This window comes from Microcaecilia unicolor, chromosome 1 (assembly GCF_901765095.1).
Source record: "Microcaecilia unicolor chromosome 1, aMicUni1.1, whole genome shotgun sequence".
In the NCBI taxonomy this organism is placed as follows: Eukaryota; Metazoa; Chordata; class Amphibia; order Gymnophiona; family Siphonopidae; genus Microcaecilia; species Microcaecilia unicolor.
In genome coordinates, this window is record NC_044031.1 from 566,559,599 (window position 1) to 566,580,038 (window position 20,440).

The window sequence follows — 20,440 nt, forward strand, 5'->3', positions numbered from 1 at the left end:
TCTTTGCTCAAAGTGGTCACATGGTAACCCCAGGCAGGTGGCTAGACATTTTGTTACAATGATACATGTGACACTCAATGCAAAAGACTGCATAGTACCCTGTCACTGCTGGACTGCTGTCTCCATCTAATATTTTTTTCAATAATTTAAAACTTGCTAAGGAATTCAGGATATTAGTCTAATTTTAAAAAGTCTTTAGCTTATATGGAGGGGCATAATCGAACGAAAACGTCTATCTCCATGGGCGTTTATCTCCGAGAACGGGTCCGTGAAGGGGCGGACCGAACCGTATTTTCGAAAAAAATAGACGTCCATGTTTTATTCGATAATTTGTGAGCTGGGCCTTTTTGTTTTTCAGTGATAATGGAAAATGAAAGCGCCCAGCTCAAAAACAAATAAATCCAAGGCATTTGTTCGTGGGAGGGGCCAGGATTCGTAGTGCACTGGTCCCCCTCACATGCCAGGACACCAACTGGGCACCCTAGGGGGCACTTTTACAAAAACAAAAAAAAAAGGTAAAAAAGCTCCCAGGTGCATAGCACCCTTCCCTTGTGTGTTGAGCCCCCCAAATCCCCTCAAAACCCACTGCCCACATGTCTACACCATTACTATAGCCCTAAGAGGTGAAGGGGGGCACCTACATGTGGGTACAGTGGGTTTGGGGGGGGGGTTGGACGACTAAGCATTAAGCAGCACAATTGTAACAGGTAGGGGGGATGGGCCTGGGTCCACCTGCCTGAAGTCCACTGCACCCCCTAACAACTGCTCCAGGGACCTGCATACTGCTGCCAGGGAGGTGGGTATGACATTTGAGGGTGAAAATAAAAAGTTGTGAAACATCATTTTTTGTGGTGGGAGGGGGAGTCAGGGGAGGTCATCCCCGATTCCCTCTGGGGGTAATCTGGTCATTTAGGGCACTTTTTGGGGCCTTATTCATGAAAAAACAGGGTCCAGGAAAAGTGCCCTAAATTCTAGCTACAAACGCATACTTTTTTTCCATTATCGGCAAAAGGCGCCCATCTCTGTTCGGGTGATAACCATGCCCCAGTCTCGCCTTCACCACGCCTCCGACATACCCCCGTCAACAATGTACGCTTCCGCGATGGAGTGCAGTTGAAAACGTCCAAGTTCGGCTTTCAATTATACCGCGTTATTCGTTTTTGTGAGGTAAACGTCCATCTCCCGATTTAGGTCGGAACTTGGGCGTTTTTCTCGTTCGATTATAAGCAGGATGGTGTATTATGTGATTTATTTAGTGTTTTCTTCTTAGAAAGTAATGAAATATAATTAAAACTCTGTAAGAGCACTCTTCCCTTGTTATCCTAATTAGAATAACTGACTATAAATGAAGAGTGGAAGTTAAGGAGTATGGGTGGGATTGATGACTAAACTAGGCCCTACTGTGCCTGCTAGAGGCTATCTGTTAATGATGTAGTACAAAGTTCAAGTTTTAAAACTAGGGGGGGGAAGAGTATAGAGACTAGTTGATAAAGTTTGCTTTTTTATATTTTTATTCTGCTTATCAATGACATACAATTCCTCTTTTAAACCCCAATCTTTAAGTTCCCAAAGCACAGAGCAAAATAATGTTCACTTACCAAAGAAATGTCCTCTTCTCTCAGAACTTCTCAGAAAGATCATATTAACAGATCCTAGTGTATATTATTGTTTAACATCTATATGCAACTGATCTGCTGATTACTGTCTGGCTGGGATGTACTACTACTACTACTTAGCATTTCTATAGCGCTGCCAGGGTTACGCAGCTGTACAATTTTAGCATGGGGAAGGACAGTCCCTGCTCAAGAGAGCTTACAATCTAAAGGTTACAAACTATGTAGTCAGTGTAGGTAACTTACAACTTATGTAGTCAATGTAGGTAGCTTACAATCTAAAGGTTATAAGCTATGTAGGGAAGGTGGTTAGGCGCCAAAAGCAAGGGAGAAGAGATGGGCTTTGAGTAAGGACTTGAAGATGGGCAGGGAGGGCGCATGGTGTATGGGCTCGGGAAGTCTGTTCCAGGCGTAAGGTGATGCGAGGCAGAAGGGGCGGAGTCTAGAGTTAGCGGTGGTAGAGAAGGGTACAGATAGTAGTGATTTGTCCTGAGAGCGGAGGTTACGGGTGGGAACATACGGGGAGAGGAGGGTAGAGAGGTAAAGGGGGGCTGCAGATTGAGTGCACTTGAAGGTCAATAGGAGAATCTTGAACTGTATACGGTAGCGGATCGGGAGCCAGTGAAGCGACTTGAGGAGAGGGGTGATATGAGAGTATCGATTCACGCGGTAGATAAGACATGCGGCGGAATTTTGGACAGATTGAAGGGGGGATAGATGGCTAAGCGAGAGGCCAGCGAGAAGAAGGTTGCAATAGTCAAGACAAGAGGTAACGAGCGAGTGGACTAGGGTTCGGGTGTCTGTTCAGAGAGGAATGGGCGAATTTTGCTAATATTAAAGAGGAAGAAGCAACAGGTCTTAGTTGTCTGCTGGATATGGGCAGAGAAGGAGAGGGAGGAGTCGAAGATGACTCCGAGATTGCGGGCTGAAGAGACGGGGAGGATGAGGGCGTTGTCAACAGAGACATATGCTGATGAATTGCAGTTTTTTTTGTACTTGTCAACCATACTGTTAGTGAAATTTATAATGTTGAGCCTTAAGACCATCACAATTTGGATGTTTGCTAGTAAGCAATGTTTAAATGTCGAAAAAAAAAACTTAGCTTATGTTTTTATCAAAATTGTTTGTTGAGTTTTTACTACTCTCTTTTTAAATTGATGGATGCTCTCTTTCTGCCTCTACTGAACTCAGGAACTGAAGAATAACATTGAATTCTAGTTTTTGAAAAAACACCATAAAGCAACTGTGAAAGAGATTTTTTTAAGCTATGGAGTCTGAGATGATTTAAACCATTTTTAAAACACTAATAAATGTTTTACAGGACTTCAGTCAGTGATTTTGTCACATCTAGATAATTGAAATAGATTATTATTAGACCTACTGGAATATATACTGAGGTCATTACAAGTCACTCAGAACATAGCTGCTAGAATACTAACAGGAACCAATCAATATGAACACATAACTTCAATTTTATATGGATTCCACTGGTTACCAGTTACATGGCACATATAATTTAAGATCCTCACAATTCACAAAGCTCTAAACTAGTAGACAATAAAGTTTTAAAAGTGTAGGAATAGAAACTGTGCCTTCACTGTTAAGATCAGAAAATCATTGCTTTTTGGATGTTCCAATGCACTGCTATGTCTGTTTGGCTCAAACTCGTGAACAGGTGTTTTCAGCTGCAGCATCAATACTGTGGAATTAATTACCTACTGAACTGAGATCACTGACAAATATTATCACCTTCCAGAAGCAGCTCAAAGCATTTTTAATCAGACAAGGATTTTCATAATAAGCCTGAGCACACATACATGCAGTATTGTGAATTATTATAAGCGGCGAGACATATGACACATACTGGGGAAGCCCCAAATAAATTGTATTACATTTAACCAGCCACATTAACAGTGGGAAGGTTGGTTGAATCTTGTGTTACCATTCAGTTGCAGGATTTCTTTGAGGTAGTGTAGGCTTTTGATCTTTTCCAGGCAAGTAGGATTTAGCATGGACACAGTTTTGATTGTATTGTTTGACACACACATAGATGTTTGGATGATGGGATCCTGGTTTATTGATATTATTGGATACTTTGGCAGTCTTCAATATGCTGAATTGTATTTGTCTGTTGGACTGATTAAGTGATGTGGGTGTAGGAGGGGTGGCACATGCATGTCCAAGTGTTAGGCACTTCCTAAACCCACACTAATCCCACCTTTGAAATGCCCCCAGCATGCTCCCTTGTGATTTGGATGCACTGCAGATGAATTGCATAGACAGACATTTGCAAAACAGGTTTTGAAAATACCGGTTTTGATGTTTTGAGAAGAAATTTGTCCAAATGGTGTTTTATGACCCTAAGACAATTTTCTCTTCCAAAAATGTGCTCCATACATTCATCACCACACTTATCACATTAAAAATGCAGCTACTGAAGGCAAAATCTGTTCAATATATAATAACAAGAAAAGGTCTGAAATACTTATCTTTTGAAAAGAGGTTCTATATAGGCAAGGAAATTGCCCACCGTTGTGATGAAAAAACTTGCTGCCGAGTGACTGTGGTGATCCAGTGTCCTTGTAATGAAAATGTGTTAAATTCACAGGATTCTTAATCCATATATAAAATTAATGCCTTCGAAAATTCAGCCCAGGCACCTTCAAGTCTTCAGTTGTCTTCTACACATGAACAAGTTTCACTTATGCAGCATCTTTTTGCGCCACAGGCTGCTATCATGGCAGATTTGAAAAGTGTAGTGAGTAATGTGTATGGAGGCAGTGAATACAACATGGTTAGTGAAAATTTGCTTTTGGATAAATGTATAAAAATAGATATTTTGTGGGTTGACAAAGGTAAGCCTTCAAACAGAAAGAGCAAAGACAACCGGGAAGATAAGACTAAGGAGAACAAAGTTCCGAAACACCACAAACTCTGTAGAAGTATCCAAAGTATGACAGTTCCAATGACCTGGTATGGCTGTGTTTTGGCAAAATATGCCTGCATCAGGGGTTTTAAAACTTCTGTATGGGTACAACTAAGTAGCAAACACAAATATAGAAGTACTCTTGATAAAAACTCAGCTGGTACAGTGATGGATTCTACCACTTTTATTAATATTTTAGACTCTGCAGTAGATCACATCTTGAATAGGTCTGTGGTGCTGAAGAGCTTTGCTCTCTATATATTCAAGACTATTTATAGTGCAATCCTCTTTAAGCTCTGAAGGGGAAAATGTGCAGTCCTCTCTATGTTGTGAAGAGAGAGTGCAGACCTCTCTAAGCTCTGGAGAGAAAAATGATGATTTCTTGGCATCCAAATGCCCATTACAGATCCAATATATTGCTCAGCCTCAAACAACAATGCAAGTAGTAGGACTGAGCACTATACCAACTCATTAAGCCAAGGTCTCTTTTTAATAAGCTACGTAGTGATTTCCACGCGGCAAATGCGACAAAGCTCATAGGAATTAAACGGGCGTTGTCACATTTGCCGCACTGAGAATCACTGTTGTGGCTTAGTAAAAGGAGCCCTAAGTCTTTACCAGTGCTTTGTTCTTTGATAAAGTTTTCAATACTGCTTCAACTTATTTTAACACCCACTAGTGATTCATTTGATCGGCAGCTTCTTTGTTTCATTTCATGTGCAGCTACTCAGCAGTCAGACACCTTCAAGGGCTTTCTTCCAACTGCTTCACAAATGTGGTTATACTCTGAAGAGTCTTCAGCTTTTACCAATAGAATGTCTTCTGGCCTGATGTACTCATCTTCCAGCATTATTGCAATTTGTTTTGTTGTACCTATCCATTGAGTATTTGTGGCAAGTGAGGGAAGTAGATTGCTAGGCCTTTCTTCTATATGGGTAATGCCAGTATGAATGCCATTGTCACAGTGTCCCAAAATGCCAGTTTTACTGTGAAGAGTCTTCAGTTCTTCCAATCTGAGGTGCTCATCTTCCACCAATATATAGCAATTTGTTTTGTTGTCTTTGTCACAGCGCCTAATTGCAGCTGCCTGGATGAATGGCTTGTCTAGTCTGGTATCTCCACCTAAGGTCCGTCTAACTTGGAAGACTGTGCCAGAAGGTACCATACCAATGGCACAACTGTCAGCAACACTAATGCAGGCAAGCCCTCATGGCATGACAAGCTGCAAACTAAGAGGCCCCTTTACTAAGGAATGCCGAAAATCAGCTTGTGCTGGTTTAGGCACGTGTTTTGGACGTGCGCAGGTCCATTTTTCTGCGCACCTGCAAAAAAGGCTTTTTTTTGTGACCGAAAATGGACGTGGAGCAAAATCAAAATCAGTGTGAATCCATTTTTGGACTGAGACCTTACCGCCACCCACTGACATTGCGGTAAGGTCTCACGCATTAACCGGGCGGTAATCATCAGCATGCGTAACTGCCGATTACTGCTGGGTAAACACCACATGGTAGAAAATGTCTACCGTGTGTTTTGGATGTGCATCAAAAATGAAATTACCACCCAGGGCATGTGGTAGCCAAGCGGTAGTTCCAATTTGATGTGCATTGTACATGCGTAGGCACCTATGCGCCTTAGTAAAAGTTCCCCTAAGCAAGAGCACAGTTATGCAGGGCAAATACACAAGTATTCTTTAGGCATGACCATTAGTATTAATGCATATGCTGAGATTAGAAAAAAAAAGTATGTAAATTATAGTATTCTATAATTTATGTGCCTAACTATGCACTCCACCCATGCTCGGCCTATACCTACCTTAGAACTATAAGCAATCACATTTAGGCTCCATTTAATACAATAGCATGTAGCCAGAACAGTGGAATTTCATATATATGTACACATATACGTTTGTATATGCCGGTATTATGGTCATTTACGTGTATTCTTGGTGCCTAAATGTTTCCAATCTCCTTACACAATTATCTCCTAAGAGTAATGCAGATTTCTGTCCAATCAATTCCTACCATCTGCTTTGTGACTGCTAATAAGGTTTCAAATTAAGGTAAATTAAGATGATGGTTTGTGCACTTGTCTGCTAATAAATGAATTGAGATCACCAATTAATTTTGCATGCAACTTTCATCTGGCAAAGACCTTCCGACACTATTGAGTTTTTCCTCATTACATTTATTAATTTATTTGGATTTAGCTCACAGCATTTTCAGTAGTAGCTTACTAGGCATTTCTGTTTTCCTGGAGGGCTTACAACCTAATTTTGTACCTGAAGTAATGGAAGTTTCAGTGACTGGCCCAAAATCCCAAGAAATAGCTGCAGGATTTGAACCAGGCTTCTATGATTGTCAGTCCAGTGCTCTAACTACTAGGCTACTTTTATGCTCCACTCATGGTGATATGCAAATTTTAGAATAAAAATCTCTTGTTTGCTGGTGCTTGCACTTCCAACCTCTTTTATATCTAGGGGGAAGCGGAGATTAAAACTGTCTGAAGTATATACCTCACTGCTTCTTACATTACTGCTCATTAAGTCAAGCTTTAGTTGCTGGAAACTCATTGATTTCACAAGACCCTTAAAACTACAGACATACATGAACACACCTCTTTTCAGTTTAGAAAGATTCTAATGGTTCTTTCATGCTTGTTCACTTTCTCCATACCACAATGACTCATTGATACAGAGGGCAATTCTATAACAGTACCCCTCTATTTTGGCAGCACGAGTCCATGCAGCGGGCTCCTATTCTATAATAACATCTGGGTACCTAAATTCCATTATAGAATACTAGCCTAATTCTGTATTAGCGTGCCTAACAATTATAGAACCAGAGTTACAACGGCCATAGACTTGGTGTAACTATGAGCACGTACGTAAATGCCACAGGGATGTGCAACTTCCAGTATTTTGTAAGTTGTGTGCTTGAGTGTGAGCACCATACACGCTCTGCCTACGTGTATGTCCTCAAATTAAAACACAATTTAAGCTAGGAACACCATTACAGAACAGCATTTAGGCACACTGGTCGCACATTTATATATGCAAGAGACACATAAATGTGAATAGCTAGTTACAGACCTGCCCTTTCAGGACTCATTTCTATAAATGGTGCCCAAGTTTGGGCACCAAAAAAAATTGCACCCTAAGTGCTATTCTATAAACAGTGCTCCAAGTTGGGCGCCATTTATAGAATAACGTTTAGCACCGGGATCTGTGCCTAATTTTGGATGTAGGGATTTATACTTACTCCCAAAAGTTGTGAAAATAATCCACGACCACTTGAACTTCAAGAAATCACTAAAACCCAACCTCTTCAAAAAGGCCTACTCCAATGACCCCACGTAACCCTCTTCACCTACCAACACAGCATGACTATGATCGAACAGGACATCACACAATCTTCATCCATTCCGACCCTACACTTATACCTCATACGATCACTATACAACTTTGTATTTGTTATCCACCGACTGGGCAAATGCCTTTGATGGTACTATGTAAGCCATATTGAGCCGGCAAATAGGTTGGAAAATGTGGGGTACAAATGCAACAAAAATAAATAAACTGATCTCTAGTGTAAATCCCAGCACCTAAATTAGGCATGGATTCCTCAAATTTGATAACACCGTGTGCAAATCCTAGAAATGCCCCTGACCCATCCATGTCCCTCTTATGGCTATGCCCCCTTTTGGATCCACACGGAAAAATGTAAATGGACTTCTTTATAGAATAGCGACTATAAAGATGTGTGCATAAATTGCAGTTTTTGCCAATTAATACCAATAATTGTTAGCACCCAATTATCAGTGCTAATTGATGTTAAAGCAATTAAATTGCACACACTTTTTTGCACTATATATATAAATGTTACTTATGACCTCATTTAAGCAAACTCAGTCAATTGCTAAGTAGTCTATACAGTACATCATTTCAAGATACTTTATTGCACTTTTTTGAAGTAGAAAATGGTTGGTACTTGTAACAGTCATAACATAGTATTATAGTTGTGAAATTTTTGCAGAGAGTAAAGGAAAAGAGAATTGTTTTTGTTTTATATATGAAACCACATTCTACATCCCATTCTAAAGACTGGCAAAATATATACATGCATAAACAACTTACTTGAGAACTGAATAGCGAATCCAGACTTGCTAATGTAGAAGTCCGTGTCAAATTGAATGGTAACTATATTGAGGGTGCTGTGAATGCCTTCTGGAATAAGAGAACCACTAATTTCCTTTAGAAGCATTTCATTTTCCAGGGGACCATCCCAAATGCGTAGAATATCATGTGATGCCTCAGTGTCAAAAGCAAGAAATTGCAGGCTGTAGCAACAATATAAAATTCTCATTACATGTTATGTCTTGTCATTTTCAATCAGATTGTGCAATTAAACATAATCTCTTAATCTACTGAAGGTCAAATTGTTCAAGTTTTTACTATCAAAATAGTTATAGGTCACTGGAAAGGAAACACAGTAATATATTACCAATTACATTGAACAGGAGAAAATTAAGTTTTCTTATATTGTTATTGATTTACCTATAGGATTTTAAGCAACTCATGACATTATAGTATAAACATTTTATTTAATAGACTTAAAATTCACCTTTAAACTTATTACTCACCTATCATTAAACCTCTAAGGAGCTAAAACACTCATAACAACACAATATGGGAATGCGAATATGAAAAAAAAATGTTTGATGCAAAAAGTGAACCTGGTAGATTTCAAGCTACATCATATTGTAAAGAATAGGTAGTTTTCCCCTATGTTCATTTGAGGGAATTCATCAAGGAAATTGAGTATAGATTGAGGGTCTCAACCAGTCCTCAAGACATACCCAGCCAGGCTAGATTTCAGGACAACCACCATGAATGTGCATGTGATAGATTTGTATTCATGGTGGAGATCCTGAAAACCAGATTGACTGAGTTTGTCCTAAGGACTGGATTAAGAATATCTGATATGGAAACTCTGATATGCAAAATCTGTGACAGATCTCTTAGGCATATGATCTTTAGTACAGTACCACAAGACTACCTTTAAGGGATATTGGGAGCTGAAGGGGCATGAACATCTGAGGATCACATTTACAACCCCCTCCCCCTTCGATCTACCAAGGAGACCCCTGGTATATAATGGTGTGATCAGGAATGGAGGAACTTTGGTTATAGAACTAGAAGAGAGATTATTTGAGTATTTTATTTATTTATTTATTTGTTGCATTTGTATCCCACATTTTCCCACATTTTTGCAGGCCCAATGTGGCTTATATTATGCCGTAATGGCTATCACCATTTCTGGAATGAGAAATATAAAGTGGTATTGCATTACAGTTCATAAATGTTAAAGTAAGATATAGAGTAAGTTAGATAATCAGTTCATTTCAGGTGTGAGAAATAAGGAGGTAGTGCGTTAACGTTCCTTAGTGACAGAGTGATTGAAGCAATCAGGTATAGAGAGTTCGGTTTTGTCTGGTACTGGTAGAGTTTTGTTGTCAGGTATTTAAGATGGATCATTATGGTTTGTCTTTTTGGACAGGTTGGTCTTTAGTAATTTTCGGAAGGTTGATCAGGGTGGGGGAAGTGGTCTTTATGAAGGGAATTATCATACCACGTGTTAGTGGTCTCAAGTTGTGTTATTTATTTTGTATAATAATAAGATGCTTTGCATCCTATTAGTTTACTTCCACTACAGTAAAAAAAAAAAAAATATATATATATATATATATATATATATATATATATTTATTAAGAACAAAATTACAGAGCATATTCAAAAGCATGGATTAATGAGACAAAGTCAACATGGATTTAGTGAAGGGAAATCTTGCCTCACCAATCTATTACATTTCTTTGAAGGGGTGAACAAACATGTGGATAAAGGCAAGTCAGTTGAGTGAATCTGGATTTTCAAAAGGCATTTGACAAAGTACCTCATGAAAGAGTACAGTAGAAATTGGAGAGTCATGGGATAGGAGGTAGTGTTCTACTGTGGATTAAAAACTGGTTAAAACATAGAAAACAGAGAGTAGGGTTAAATGGTCATTATTCTCAATGGAGAAGGGCAGTTAGTGGGGTTCCCCAGGGGTCTGTGCTGGGACCGCTGCTTTTTAACATATTTATAAATGACCTAGAGATGGCAGTAACTAGTGAGGTAATTAAATTTGCTGATGACACAAAGTTATTCAAAGTTGTTAAATTGCGGGAGGATTGTGAAAAATTACAAGTGGACCTCCCGAGACTGGGAGACTGGGCGTCTAAATGGCTGATGACGTTTAATGTGAGCAAGTGCGAAGTGATGCATGTGGGAAAGAGGAACCCAAATTATAGCTACGTAAGGCAAGGTTACACGTTAGGAGTTACAGACCAAGAAAGGGATCTAGGTGTCGTTTTTGATGATATGTTGAAATCTTCTGCTCAGTGTGCTGCTGCGGCTAAGAAAGCAAATAGAATGTTAGGTATTATTAGGAAAGGAATGGAAAACAAAAATGAGGATGTTATAATGCCTTTGTATCGCTCCATGGTGCGATCGCACTTTGAATATTGTGTTCACTTCTGGTCACTGTATCTCAAAAAAGATATAGTAGAATTAGAAAAGGTGCAGAGCAGGGCGACGAAAATGATAACGGGGATGGGACAATTTCCCTGAGGAAAGGCTAAAGTGGCTAGGGCTCTTCAGCTTGGAGAAAAGGTGGCTGAGGGGAGATATGATAGAGGTCTATAAAATAATGAGTGGAGTTGAACGGGTAGATGTGAAGCGTCTGTTCACGCTTTCCAAAAATACTAGGAGTAGGGGGCATGCGGTGAAGCTACAATGTAGTAAATTTAAAACGAATCAGAGAAAATGTTTCTTCACTCAACGTGTAATTAAACTCTGGAATTCGTTGCCAGAGAATGTGGTAAAGGCGATTAGTTAGCAGAGTTTAAGAAAGGTTTGGACGGCTTCCTAAAGGAAAAGTCCATAGACCGTTATTAAATGAACTTGGGGAAAATCCACTATTTCTGGGATAAGTAGTATAAAATGTTTTGTACTTTTATGGGATCTTGCCAGATATTTGTGATCTGGATTGGCCACTGTTGGAAACAGGATGCTGGACTTGATGGACCTTTTTTCTTTCCCAGTATGGCAATACTTATGTACTTATGCACTTATTATTCCCTCAATGCATCATCATAACTTTCTCACTTAAATGTGTAGTTACTAAGCTATGGTAAATTAACACATTCTAACACGTCAATACTTACCTTGGAATCAGATTCCCATGGTAAATTTAACTTTATGTTGCTATAACCAGGAATGATGAACATTTATGACTGCAGCAACAATAAGATAGTGGGCCCTTATTTGGACCTTAGCAGTAGTGCCACGCTATTACTGCTATGGTTTGACAAGTATCATTTCAAAGCTAGGAGATGATGGAGCAAGTGGAAATAACATGTGATCTTATTTATTTTATTTTATTTTATTTAGTTGCATTTGTATCCCACATTTTCCCACCTATTTGCGGGCTCAGTGTGGCTTACAATACATTGTAAATGATGGAAATACAGTTTCTTATATTACATTACATTACGATTATGGGTTACATTGTGAACAGATAAAGGATGACAAGGTCAGATCAGTCGCCTTTGGGGCGTGGAAACTAAAGGATATGGTGTAAGGGATTTAATACGCTGATCAAATAATAGCAAGTGAGCGATGGGGTAGACATTTTTTATCTGTGGGTAGATATTGAATGGGAGAGTATGGGGACGTGGATTACATGGGGTAATATCTTGAGGCATTGTTGTGGTGTATATGGGATTTATATGTTTTGCTCCTTGCGGTATGTTTTGTCAAAGAGATAGGTCTTCAATTGTTTGCGGAAGTCTGTCAACCCGTAGACCGCTCTCAGGCCGCGTGGTAGTGCGTTCCAGAGTTGCGTGCTCTTGTAGGAAAAGGTTGAAGCATGTAGTCCTTTATACTTTATGCCTTTGCACTTAGGGAAGTGGAGGTTGAGGAATGTTCTGGATGATTTTTTGGCGTTTCTGGGTGGCAGGTCTACCAAGTCGGACATGTATGCAGGGGCTTCACCGTGAATGATTTTATGCACTAATGTGCATATTTTAAAGGTGACACGTTCCTTAAGTGGGAGCCAGTGTAGTTTCTTGCGTAGTGGTGCTGCACTTTTGTATTTTGGTTTTCCGAAGATGAGTCTGGCCGCTGTATTCTGAGCTGTCTGAAGTTTTCTCATTATTTGTTCTTTGCAGCCTGCGTATAATGAGTTGCAGTAGTCCAGATGGCTTAATACGAGTGATTGTACCAGGTTGCGGAAGACAGATCTTGGAAAGAATGGTTTTATTCTTTTCAGCTTCCACATGGAGAAGAACATCTTTTTTGTTGTGTTGTTCGCGTGAGTTTCAAGTATAAGGTGGCGGTCGATTGTTATGCCTTGTAGCTCTATAGAAATGCTAAATAGTAGTAGTAGTAGATTTTCAAATTTTCTGAAATTGGCAAGTTTAGTTTAGGTGTGTTGATAGTAGTAAATTTTGTACTATTGTATTGGGAGGTTAGTATGAGGCATTGAGTTTTTTCTGCGTTCAATTTCAGTCGGAATGCATCTGCCCAGGTGTTCATGATGTGTAGACTTTGGTTGATTTCGTTAGAGATTTTGTTGATGTTTTGTTTAAAAGGAATAGATATCCTTACATCATCGGCATATATGTAAGGGTTAAGGTTATGGTTTGATAGAAGTTTTGCTAGTGGGGTCATCAGTAGGTTGAAAATTGTTGGTGAAAGGGGAGATCCCTGCGGTACTCCGCACTCAGGTGTCCATGCAGCAGATGTGGTTGAATTTGATGTGACTTGGTATGAGCGTGAGGTTAAGAATCCCTTGAACCAATTTAGGACATTGCCTCCGATGCCGAAATATTCAAGAATGTGTAATAGGATTCCGTGGTCAACCATGTCGAAGGCACTTGACATGTCAAATTGTAAGAGGAGTATATTGGAGCCAGTTGCTATCCGTTGCTTAAATTTGGTCAGTTGGGTAGTTAGTACTGTCTCTGTGCTGTGATTCGAGCGGAATCCTGATTGGGCATCATGCAGTATGGAGAACTTGTCGAGATAACTTGTGAGTTGCTTGGTTACCACTCCTTCTGTTATTTTAGTTATTAGTGGTATGGATGCAACTGGTCTGTAGTTAGTTAATTCACTAGCGTTTTTCTTTGGGTCTTTGGATATTGGGGTGAGTAGGATTTTTCCTTTTTCCTTTGGGAAAAGACCGTTTTGTAGCGTGAAATTCAGGTGGTTCGTTAAGTCTGATATGAATTGATGAGGAGCTGCTTTCATGAGGTTACTTGGGCAGATGTCTAATTTGCATTGGGATTTGGCGAATCTTTTAAGCGTTCTAACGATAAGGTCTTCTGACAGTACTTCAAATTCGGTCCAGATCCTGTCTGCTGGGTGTATTCCGTCTTCAGGGTCTAGACAGTTCAGGAATGTTGAGTATTCGGTGGGGCTAGTGGGTATTCTAAGTCGTAGTTGTGTGATTTTCTCTTTGAAGTATTTCGCGAGGTCGTCGACCCCTGGTATTTCTTTGTTGTTGTTTATGACAGGTGAGGTGTCTAGTAGCTTATTTAACATGCATTATTTGGCCAGAATTGTGTTTTTCAATTTTCAAGTTTATTGAATTTGATATACCGCATATCCACATATCTACACAGTATATAATACATAAAATTAATAATGAAATGAAAATGAATGACATAAAAACAAGTAACATAGTAAAAGAAGTTTGCACCTGTAATCATGCATACTGCAGTCCAGACATTACACCACCACTCAAAACCAAAAATTAAAAGTGTGCCAGGTATTCCAAAAAGTTCTTTCAAAAAGTACATCTTGAGATCTTTTTAAAATGCTAGGTATGATTCTACCAAGCACAAGCAGAGTGGTAACTGATTTCACAAGGTTGTTCCCAGAGCATCAAAAATAGATTGGTGGATATGCATATGATAAATATATCAAAATGAGGGGATCACAAATAAGTGTAGTCGAGTTAACCATAAAGCACAACCCGTTGTGTAGGGGACAAGCAAGTGTCACAAAAATATAGGAAGACCTGTAGAGTTAATCTTATAAACCAGAGATAAGGTCTTAAAAGGGATCTATTCCACTATCAGGAGCCAAGGTTCAGATTGAAGAAGAGGGGTTGTGTGGGCTCACGGACCTGCTTTGATAAACATCTTACGTCCATATTGTGAATTAACTGCAGTCTCTTCATCTTGGTATGATGAAGTCCTGAGAAGAGGGCATTACAATAGTCTAGTTGACTTAAAACTGAGTGAAGTAATACACAAATAGTTTTACAATCAAAGTATGATCTAACTGAACAAATCTGTCCCAGTATGAAAAAACTACATTGCGTAATAGCCAAGATATGAGAGTGAAAAGTCAATTCATTTCAAAAGTGACACCATGGAGGAAACCAGCAAAGGTTGAGAACCATATAGCAGTAAGGGGCACGGTAGAGATATACTGGTCTGTCTCAAAAAGACCATAGATCTCTTTTTATCAGGATTCATCTCGAGCTTATGAATATGAAACCATTGGGCTATAGATGTCAGTTTCTCATTCACTGCCTAGATCATATGACACATCCCGAAATATACTGTGCAGAAAAGTTGGGTGTCATCTGCATATATGAATGCCATAATTCCCGATAAATGAATCAATGTAGCTAAAGGAGCAAATGGAATGTTAGGTATTATTAGGAAAGGAATGGAACAAACAATTAGGACATTATAATGCCCTTTGTATTGCTGCATGGTGCAACCACACCTTGAATATTGTGTGCAATTTGGGTCACCGCATCTAAAAAAAGATATAGTGGAATTAGAAAAGGTACAGAGAAGGGCGACGGAAATGATAAAGGGGATGGGACGAATTCCCTATGAGGAAAGGTTAAAGCGGCTAGGGCTCTTCAGCTTTGAGAAAATATGACTGAGGGAAGATATGATAGCCCTGACATAATAGCCCTGACAAAATAGCCCCAACAAAATAGCCCTTGACAAATCAGTCCCTAACAAAATAGCCCTTGACAAAATGTCCCAGAGCAAAATAGCACTAGACAAAATGGTCCCTCCAACAAAATAACCCTTGACCAAATAGCCCTTAGACAAAATAGCCTACTTAACAAAATAGCCCCCTAGAAAAAAAATAACACATCACAAAAAAAGATGATAAACTATATTCTTTATTGAAACAAGTAAAAAAAATAGCATTTCAAATACACGATAAGTATATTGAAATATACAGTACATGAAATGACATTTCATATAGTACATACCAGTTATTTCATGCAAAACTATAACATTCTCTAAATAGACAGATTATTTGCTACACCTGCTGCACCAGTCTAAGAAAAAGACAACGGCTATTAATATAATAATAAAAGTCCTTTATCCTCCACCTTTTAAGACACTGCCTATCCAGCAGGATGGTGATTGCACAAAGAAAGCAAGTTTAATCCAGTGAAGACTAACTCAAAATAATCTGTTCCTTAGGTGGGCACTAGTATATTGAAAATGCGAGCATACTATGCCCCTTTGGTTATATTCCACTAATAAGTTAAATGATTAACTGGCTTTCTTGAAAGACTTGTATAACCTTTGGATGCATGACTAGGAACAAAAACAAACTTATTTATTAAATATCACAATTCCTTATGTACAGTCCATAAAACAACCTTTTAGAACGGACAATGTTCCCAACGTGCTCCTTTTATTATTGACCTGATAGAAGAGATAAAGAATTTTCAGTTTTGGCACAGTACAAGTCATCACAAGAACAAAATATAAGAAAACCAATGGACTGCATTACGGGCTTATAGCCCACTTAGTTATGTTTAAACCAAAGAAATTTGCATTAAACAAAATATTTATTTGTATTTTTACTTATAAAACCACTTGTCTGTGAAACTTGCACAAAAACAGAATAATCCATTTTTATATCTAGTATATAACCTTCTACAAAACAGATGAAGTAAAGATTTGATTCCACCATGAGTCCCAATGAAAGAAGAGTTTAATTTTAGTTCCATTTAATTTCAAAATATTCAATATATTCCATTATCTTTATAACACCAGACTTCCCAAGGCAGATTACAACAACAATTAAGATGAACCCATCATGAAATAGAATATCCTCACTGAAATCTGGCCATCTGTATTGTACAGAACAGTGTAAAACATTTATCACAAAATACAGAGTTCATAACTGCTGTTTCTACCAGCTACAATAATAATTTAAGCTGTTTTAATGTTATCCAATTTTTATTTCATATAATGGGCTAAATAGGCTCACCCTGTCACCTGTTTTCATCCAACCTCCTTGGCTGATATTGTCTCCTGTACTAAATCTAGCATCCTTGTTCCTCCCCTTCCATCCCTCAAACCTGCTTTTCTTTAGCAACCCCTGTAATGATAACAGGCTGCCTGAGCCAGTGCCAAATGCTTCCCTCAGCCACCCCACCTCGCGTACAAAGGAAGTTGTGTCAGAGGGGCGGAGCAGAAGGAAGCATCTGGCGTTGGATCAGGCACCCTGTGATCACTGCAGGGCAGGGCCACTAAAGAAAGCAGGTTTGAGGGACTGAGGGGAAAGAGAAAGCGAAAGTGGTGCTAATCTAGACTCGAGTGGGGGGAGGGTTTGAGGAAAGAAGAGGGATGGTTTTGTTTCCATATGGGAGAAAAGGGGAGGGGAGGGGAGAGAGAAGGAGGAGAAGAGTTAGTTATGCCATGCTGCTATGTGGCGGCCCAGCAGCAGGACAGGTAGGCAGTGCAGAAGAAAGGACAGATTAAAAATAGATAAGTGAGCCATTTTTGGGAGAGGGCTAATATGTAGGGGGCCATTACATGGGTGGGCCATTTTGTCAAATAATATTATATTGGGGGTTTTTATGTTAGTTTTTTATTTGTCAGGGCTATTTTGTCTCAGAGCTTTTTTGACAGGGCTCTTTTGATGGGGCTATTTTGACCCAGTACTGATAGAGGTCATTGAAATAATGAGTGGAGTGGAACGGGTAGATGTGAATCATTTGTTTATTCTTTCCAAAAATACTAGGACCAGGGGACATGCGATGAAGCTACAAAGTAGTAAAATTAAAATGAATCAAAGAAAAATTTCTTCACTCAACATTTAATTAAACTCTGGAATTCATTGCCAGAGAATGTGGTAAAGGCGGTTAGCTTAGCAGAATTTTTAAAAGGTTTGGATGGCTTTCTAAAGGAAAAATCCATAGACCATTATTAAAATTACTTGGGGAAAATCCACTGCTTATTTCTGGGATAAGCATTATAAAATATATTGAACTTTTTTGGGACCTTGCCAGGTATTTCTGACTTGAATTGGCCACTGTTGGAAACAGGACACTGGCCTTGATGGACCTTTGGTCTGTCCTAGTGTGGCAATACTAATATACTTATATGTACTTATGTAAATAAACTAATGTATTGTGCTGCTTATATTGTCAGTAAGGAACTTGGTGGATGTGAAATTAAAGAATAAAAGCAAGCCTAGAAAGTGAGACTAAATGGTCAAGAAACTTTAGGAAGGTCTAATATAAAACATAACGAACAAGGAAGGCTAAACAAATAAATAAATAAAAAAGAGAAACTGAAATTGTAACCAAGACCAGAACTGAAGTTCAGGAAGAACTTGGAGAAAGCAGTGGCGTTCCTAGGGGCGCTGACACCCGGGGCGGATCGCCGATGTGCCCTCCCCCATGCAGCGCGCCCCCCCCCCCGGTAAAAGGACACCCCCCACCATGGCGAAAGAACCCCCTCCCCCCCGTGTGCACGCCACTGGGGGGGTGCTGCGCGCCGGCCAGTGTAGTTCGTTTCCATGCTCCCTCTGCTCCGGAACAGGTTACTTCCTGTTCCAGGGCAGAGGGAGCATGGAAACAAACGACGTTGACCAGCGCGCGACATCCCCCCCGGCAGCGTACACCCGGGGTGGACCGCCCCCACCACCCTCCCCTTGGTACGCCACTGGGAGAAAGAATTATATTATCAGAAAAACTTAAATGTTACGATACTTGTGTGAGGCAGTACAGTCAAGAACTTGCAAGTCAGGACAAATCAATACCTTTTCTATAGGAACAGTAACTGTAAGGACTATCAAAATGAAGAAAACCCAACAATAAAGACATTTTGCTTTTCTGAAGAGGACTTTGATATTACCCTACAGAACATACAAAAGGGCCCTTTTACTAAGCCACACTAAAAAGTGGCCAGCACTACTGTTACCGCTTGGGTTTCCTGCACACTGTGGCTACTTTTAGTACGATGGTAAAATGACCATAATTGTATATTTTTCTGTAATGGCCATGCAATTATTTCCCAATTAGCACATGGCCATTACCACAGGAGCCCCTACTGTCACCTATTCTGTAAGCACTAAGGGTCCCATGCTAATCCCGTGCTAAGCAGGCAGCATGCGGCAATGTGCTTAAGCTACCCAATTAGCGCAGGACATGCCTACTCTCTCCCCATTGACATGCCTCCCATGCTAAAAAAATAAAAACACTTTTTTTAACATGGGTTTAGTGTTCGCTGAATGGCACACTACTGTGGGATGCCTCAGCGCATCCAGTGGCACTACTTTTTTGCACATGATAGGCATGGACTGGAGCCCCCAAGACAACAGAATAGATTTTCACTATAGAGTATGAACGAAAAGGATAAAAATATGGAACATATTACAGAGAATATGTTCAGAAACAGTTAAAAAAAATCCCCAATAACTGAGTGCACCTGGAAGAGATGAGTTGCATGGATTATGGCTCAAATACATAATTAGCTTACATACACAATGAGCTGATCAATTTAATGCTACACTGCAGAATAGAATAAATGAAAACTGGATGATAACCTTTGTTAATAATGCAAGACAAAGAAAAGGGAAGCATACCTGAAAACTACAGACCAATAACTTGCTTGCTTATCAATGATCAACTAGTTAACTTTAAAAACAAATTGAGGGACCCTTTTACAAAGCTGTGCTAAAAAAAAAGTGGCCTGTGCTATTTTTAGTATGTGGGTTTCCTGCATGCTGAGACCACTTTTAGCGTGGCTGTAAAATAGCCAGAATTTCTTTTTTTTCCCATTAATGCCCATGCACTAATTTCCCAATTTGCACATGGCCAGTAATGCATGAGCTCTTATCACCACCTATTTTGTAGGCGGTAAGGGCTCACATGTAAACCCTTTTTTAATCAGCAGCTTTTGGCAATTTGCCTGCACTAACCAATTTGCAAAGGACATGCCTACTCTCTGTCCCCAATCATGCCCCCACGCTAAAAAAATATTTTATGGGGACTTTTTACTAAGTCACACCAAAGAATGGCCTGCGCTGGTGTAGGCATGAGTATTGGATGGCGCAGGTCATTTTTTCAACACGCCTGCAAAAAAGGCCTTTTTCCGAAAATGGACTTGCGGCAAAATAAAAATCAGCATACGTCCATTTTGGGCCTGAGACCTTACCACCACCCGTAGGCTAGCGGTAAGGTCTCAAGCATTAACTGGGTGGTAATTGTCAGTGTACGTACACCGTCAATTACCTCCTGGTTAGCACCACATGGTAGAAAATAGAAATTATTTTCTGCCGCTCGTTTTGGACGCACATCAAAATTAGAATTATCGCCCAGGGCATGCGGTAGCCCAGCAGTAGTTCTAATTTGATGTTCGTTGTACACACTATGCAGCTTAATAAAAGGGCCCCTATATTTTTTAGCATAGGATTGGTGCACACTGATCCCAGAACTACCGCAGTATGCCTGAACACATACAGCGATAGAGCCTTTTAGCATGCAGCTTACTGCCACTTAGTTAAAGGGCCACATAGTT

General features: G+C 39.7%; 1 protein-coding gene across 1 annotated transcript in view; it reads right to left on the reverse strand.

Moving 5' to 3' along the window:
* Window positions 1–20,440, reverse strand: part of CSMD3 (CUB and Sushi multiple domains 3) — a 2,043,988-nt gene that overhangs the window by 782,873 nt on the left and 1,240,675 nt on the right. The window contains exon 27 of the mRNA XM_030189879.1: window positions 8,672–8,874. Within this exon, the coding sequence (XP_030045739.1) occupies window positions 8,672–8,874 (203 nt within the window). The remainder of the gene's footprint in view (window positions 1–8,671; window positions 8,875–20,440) is intronic.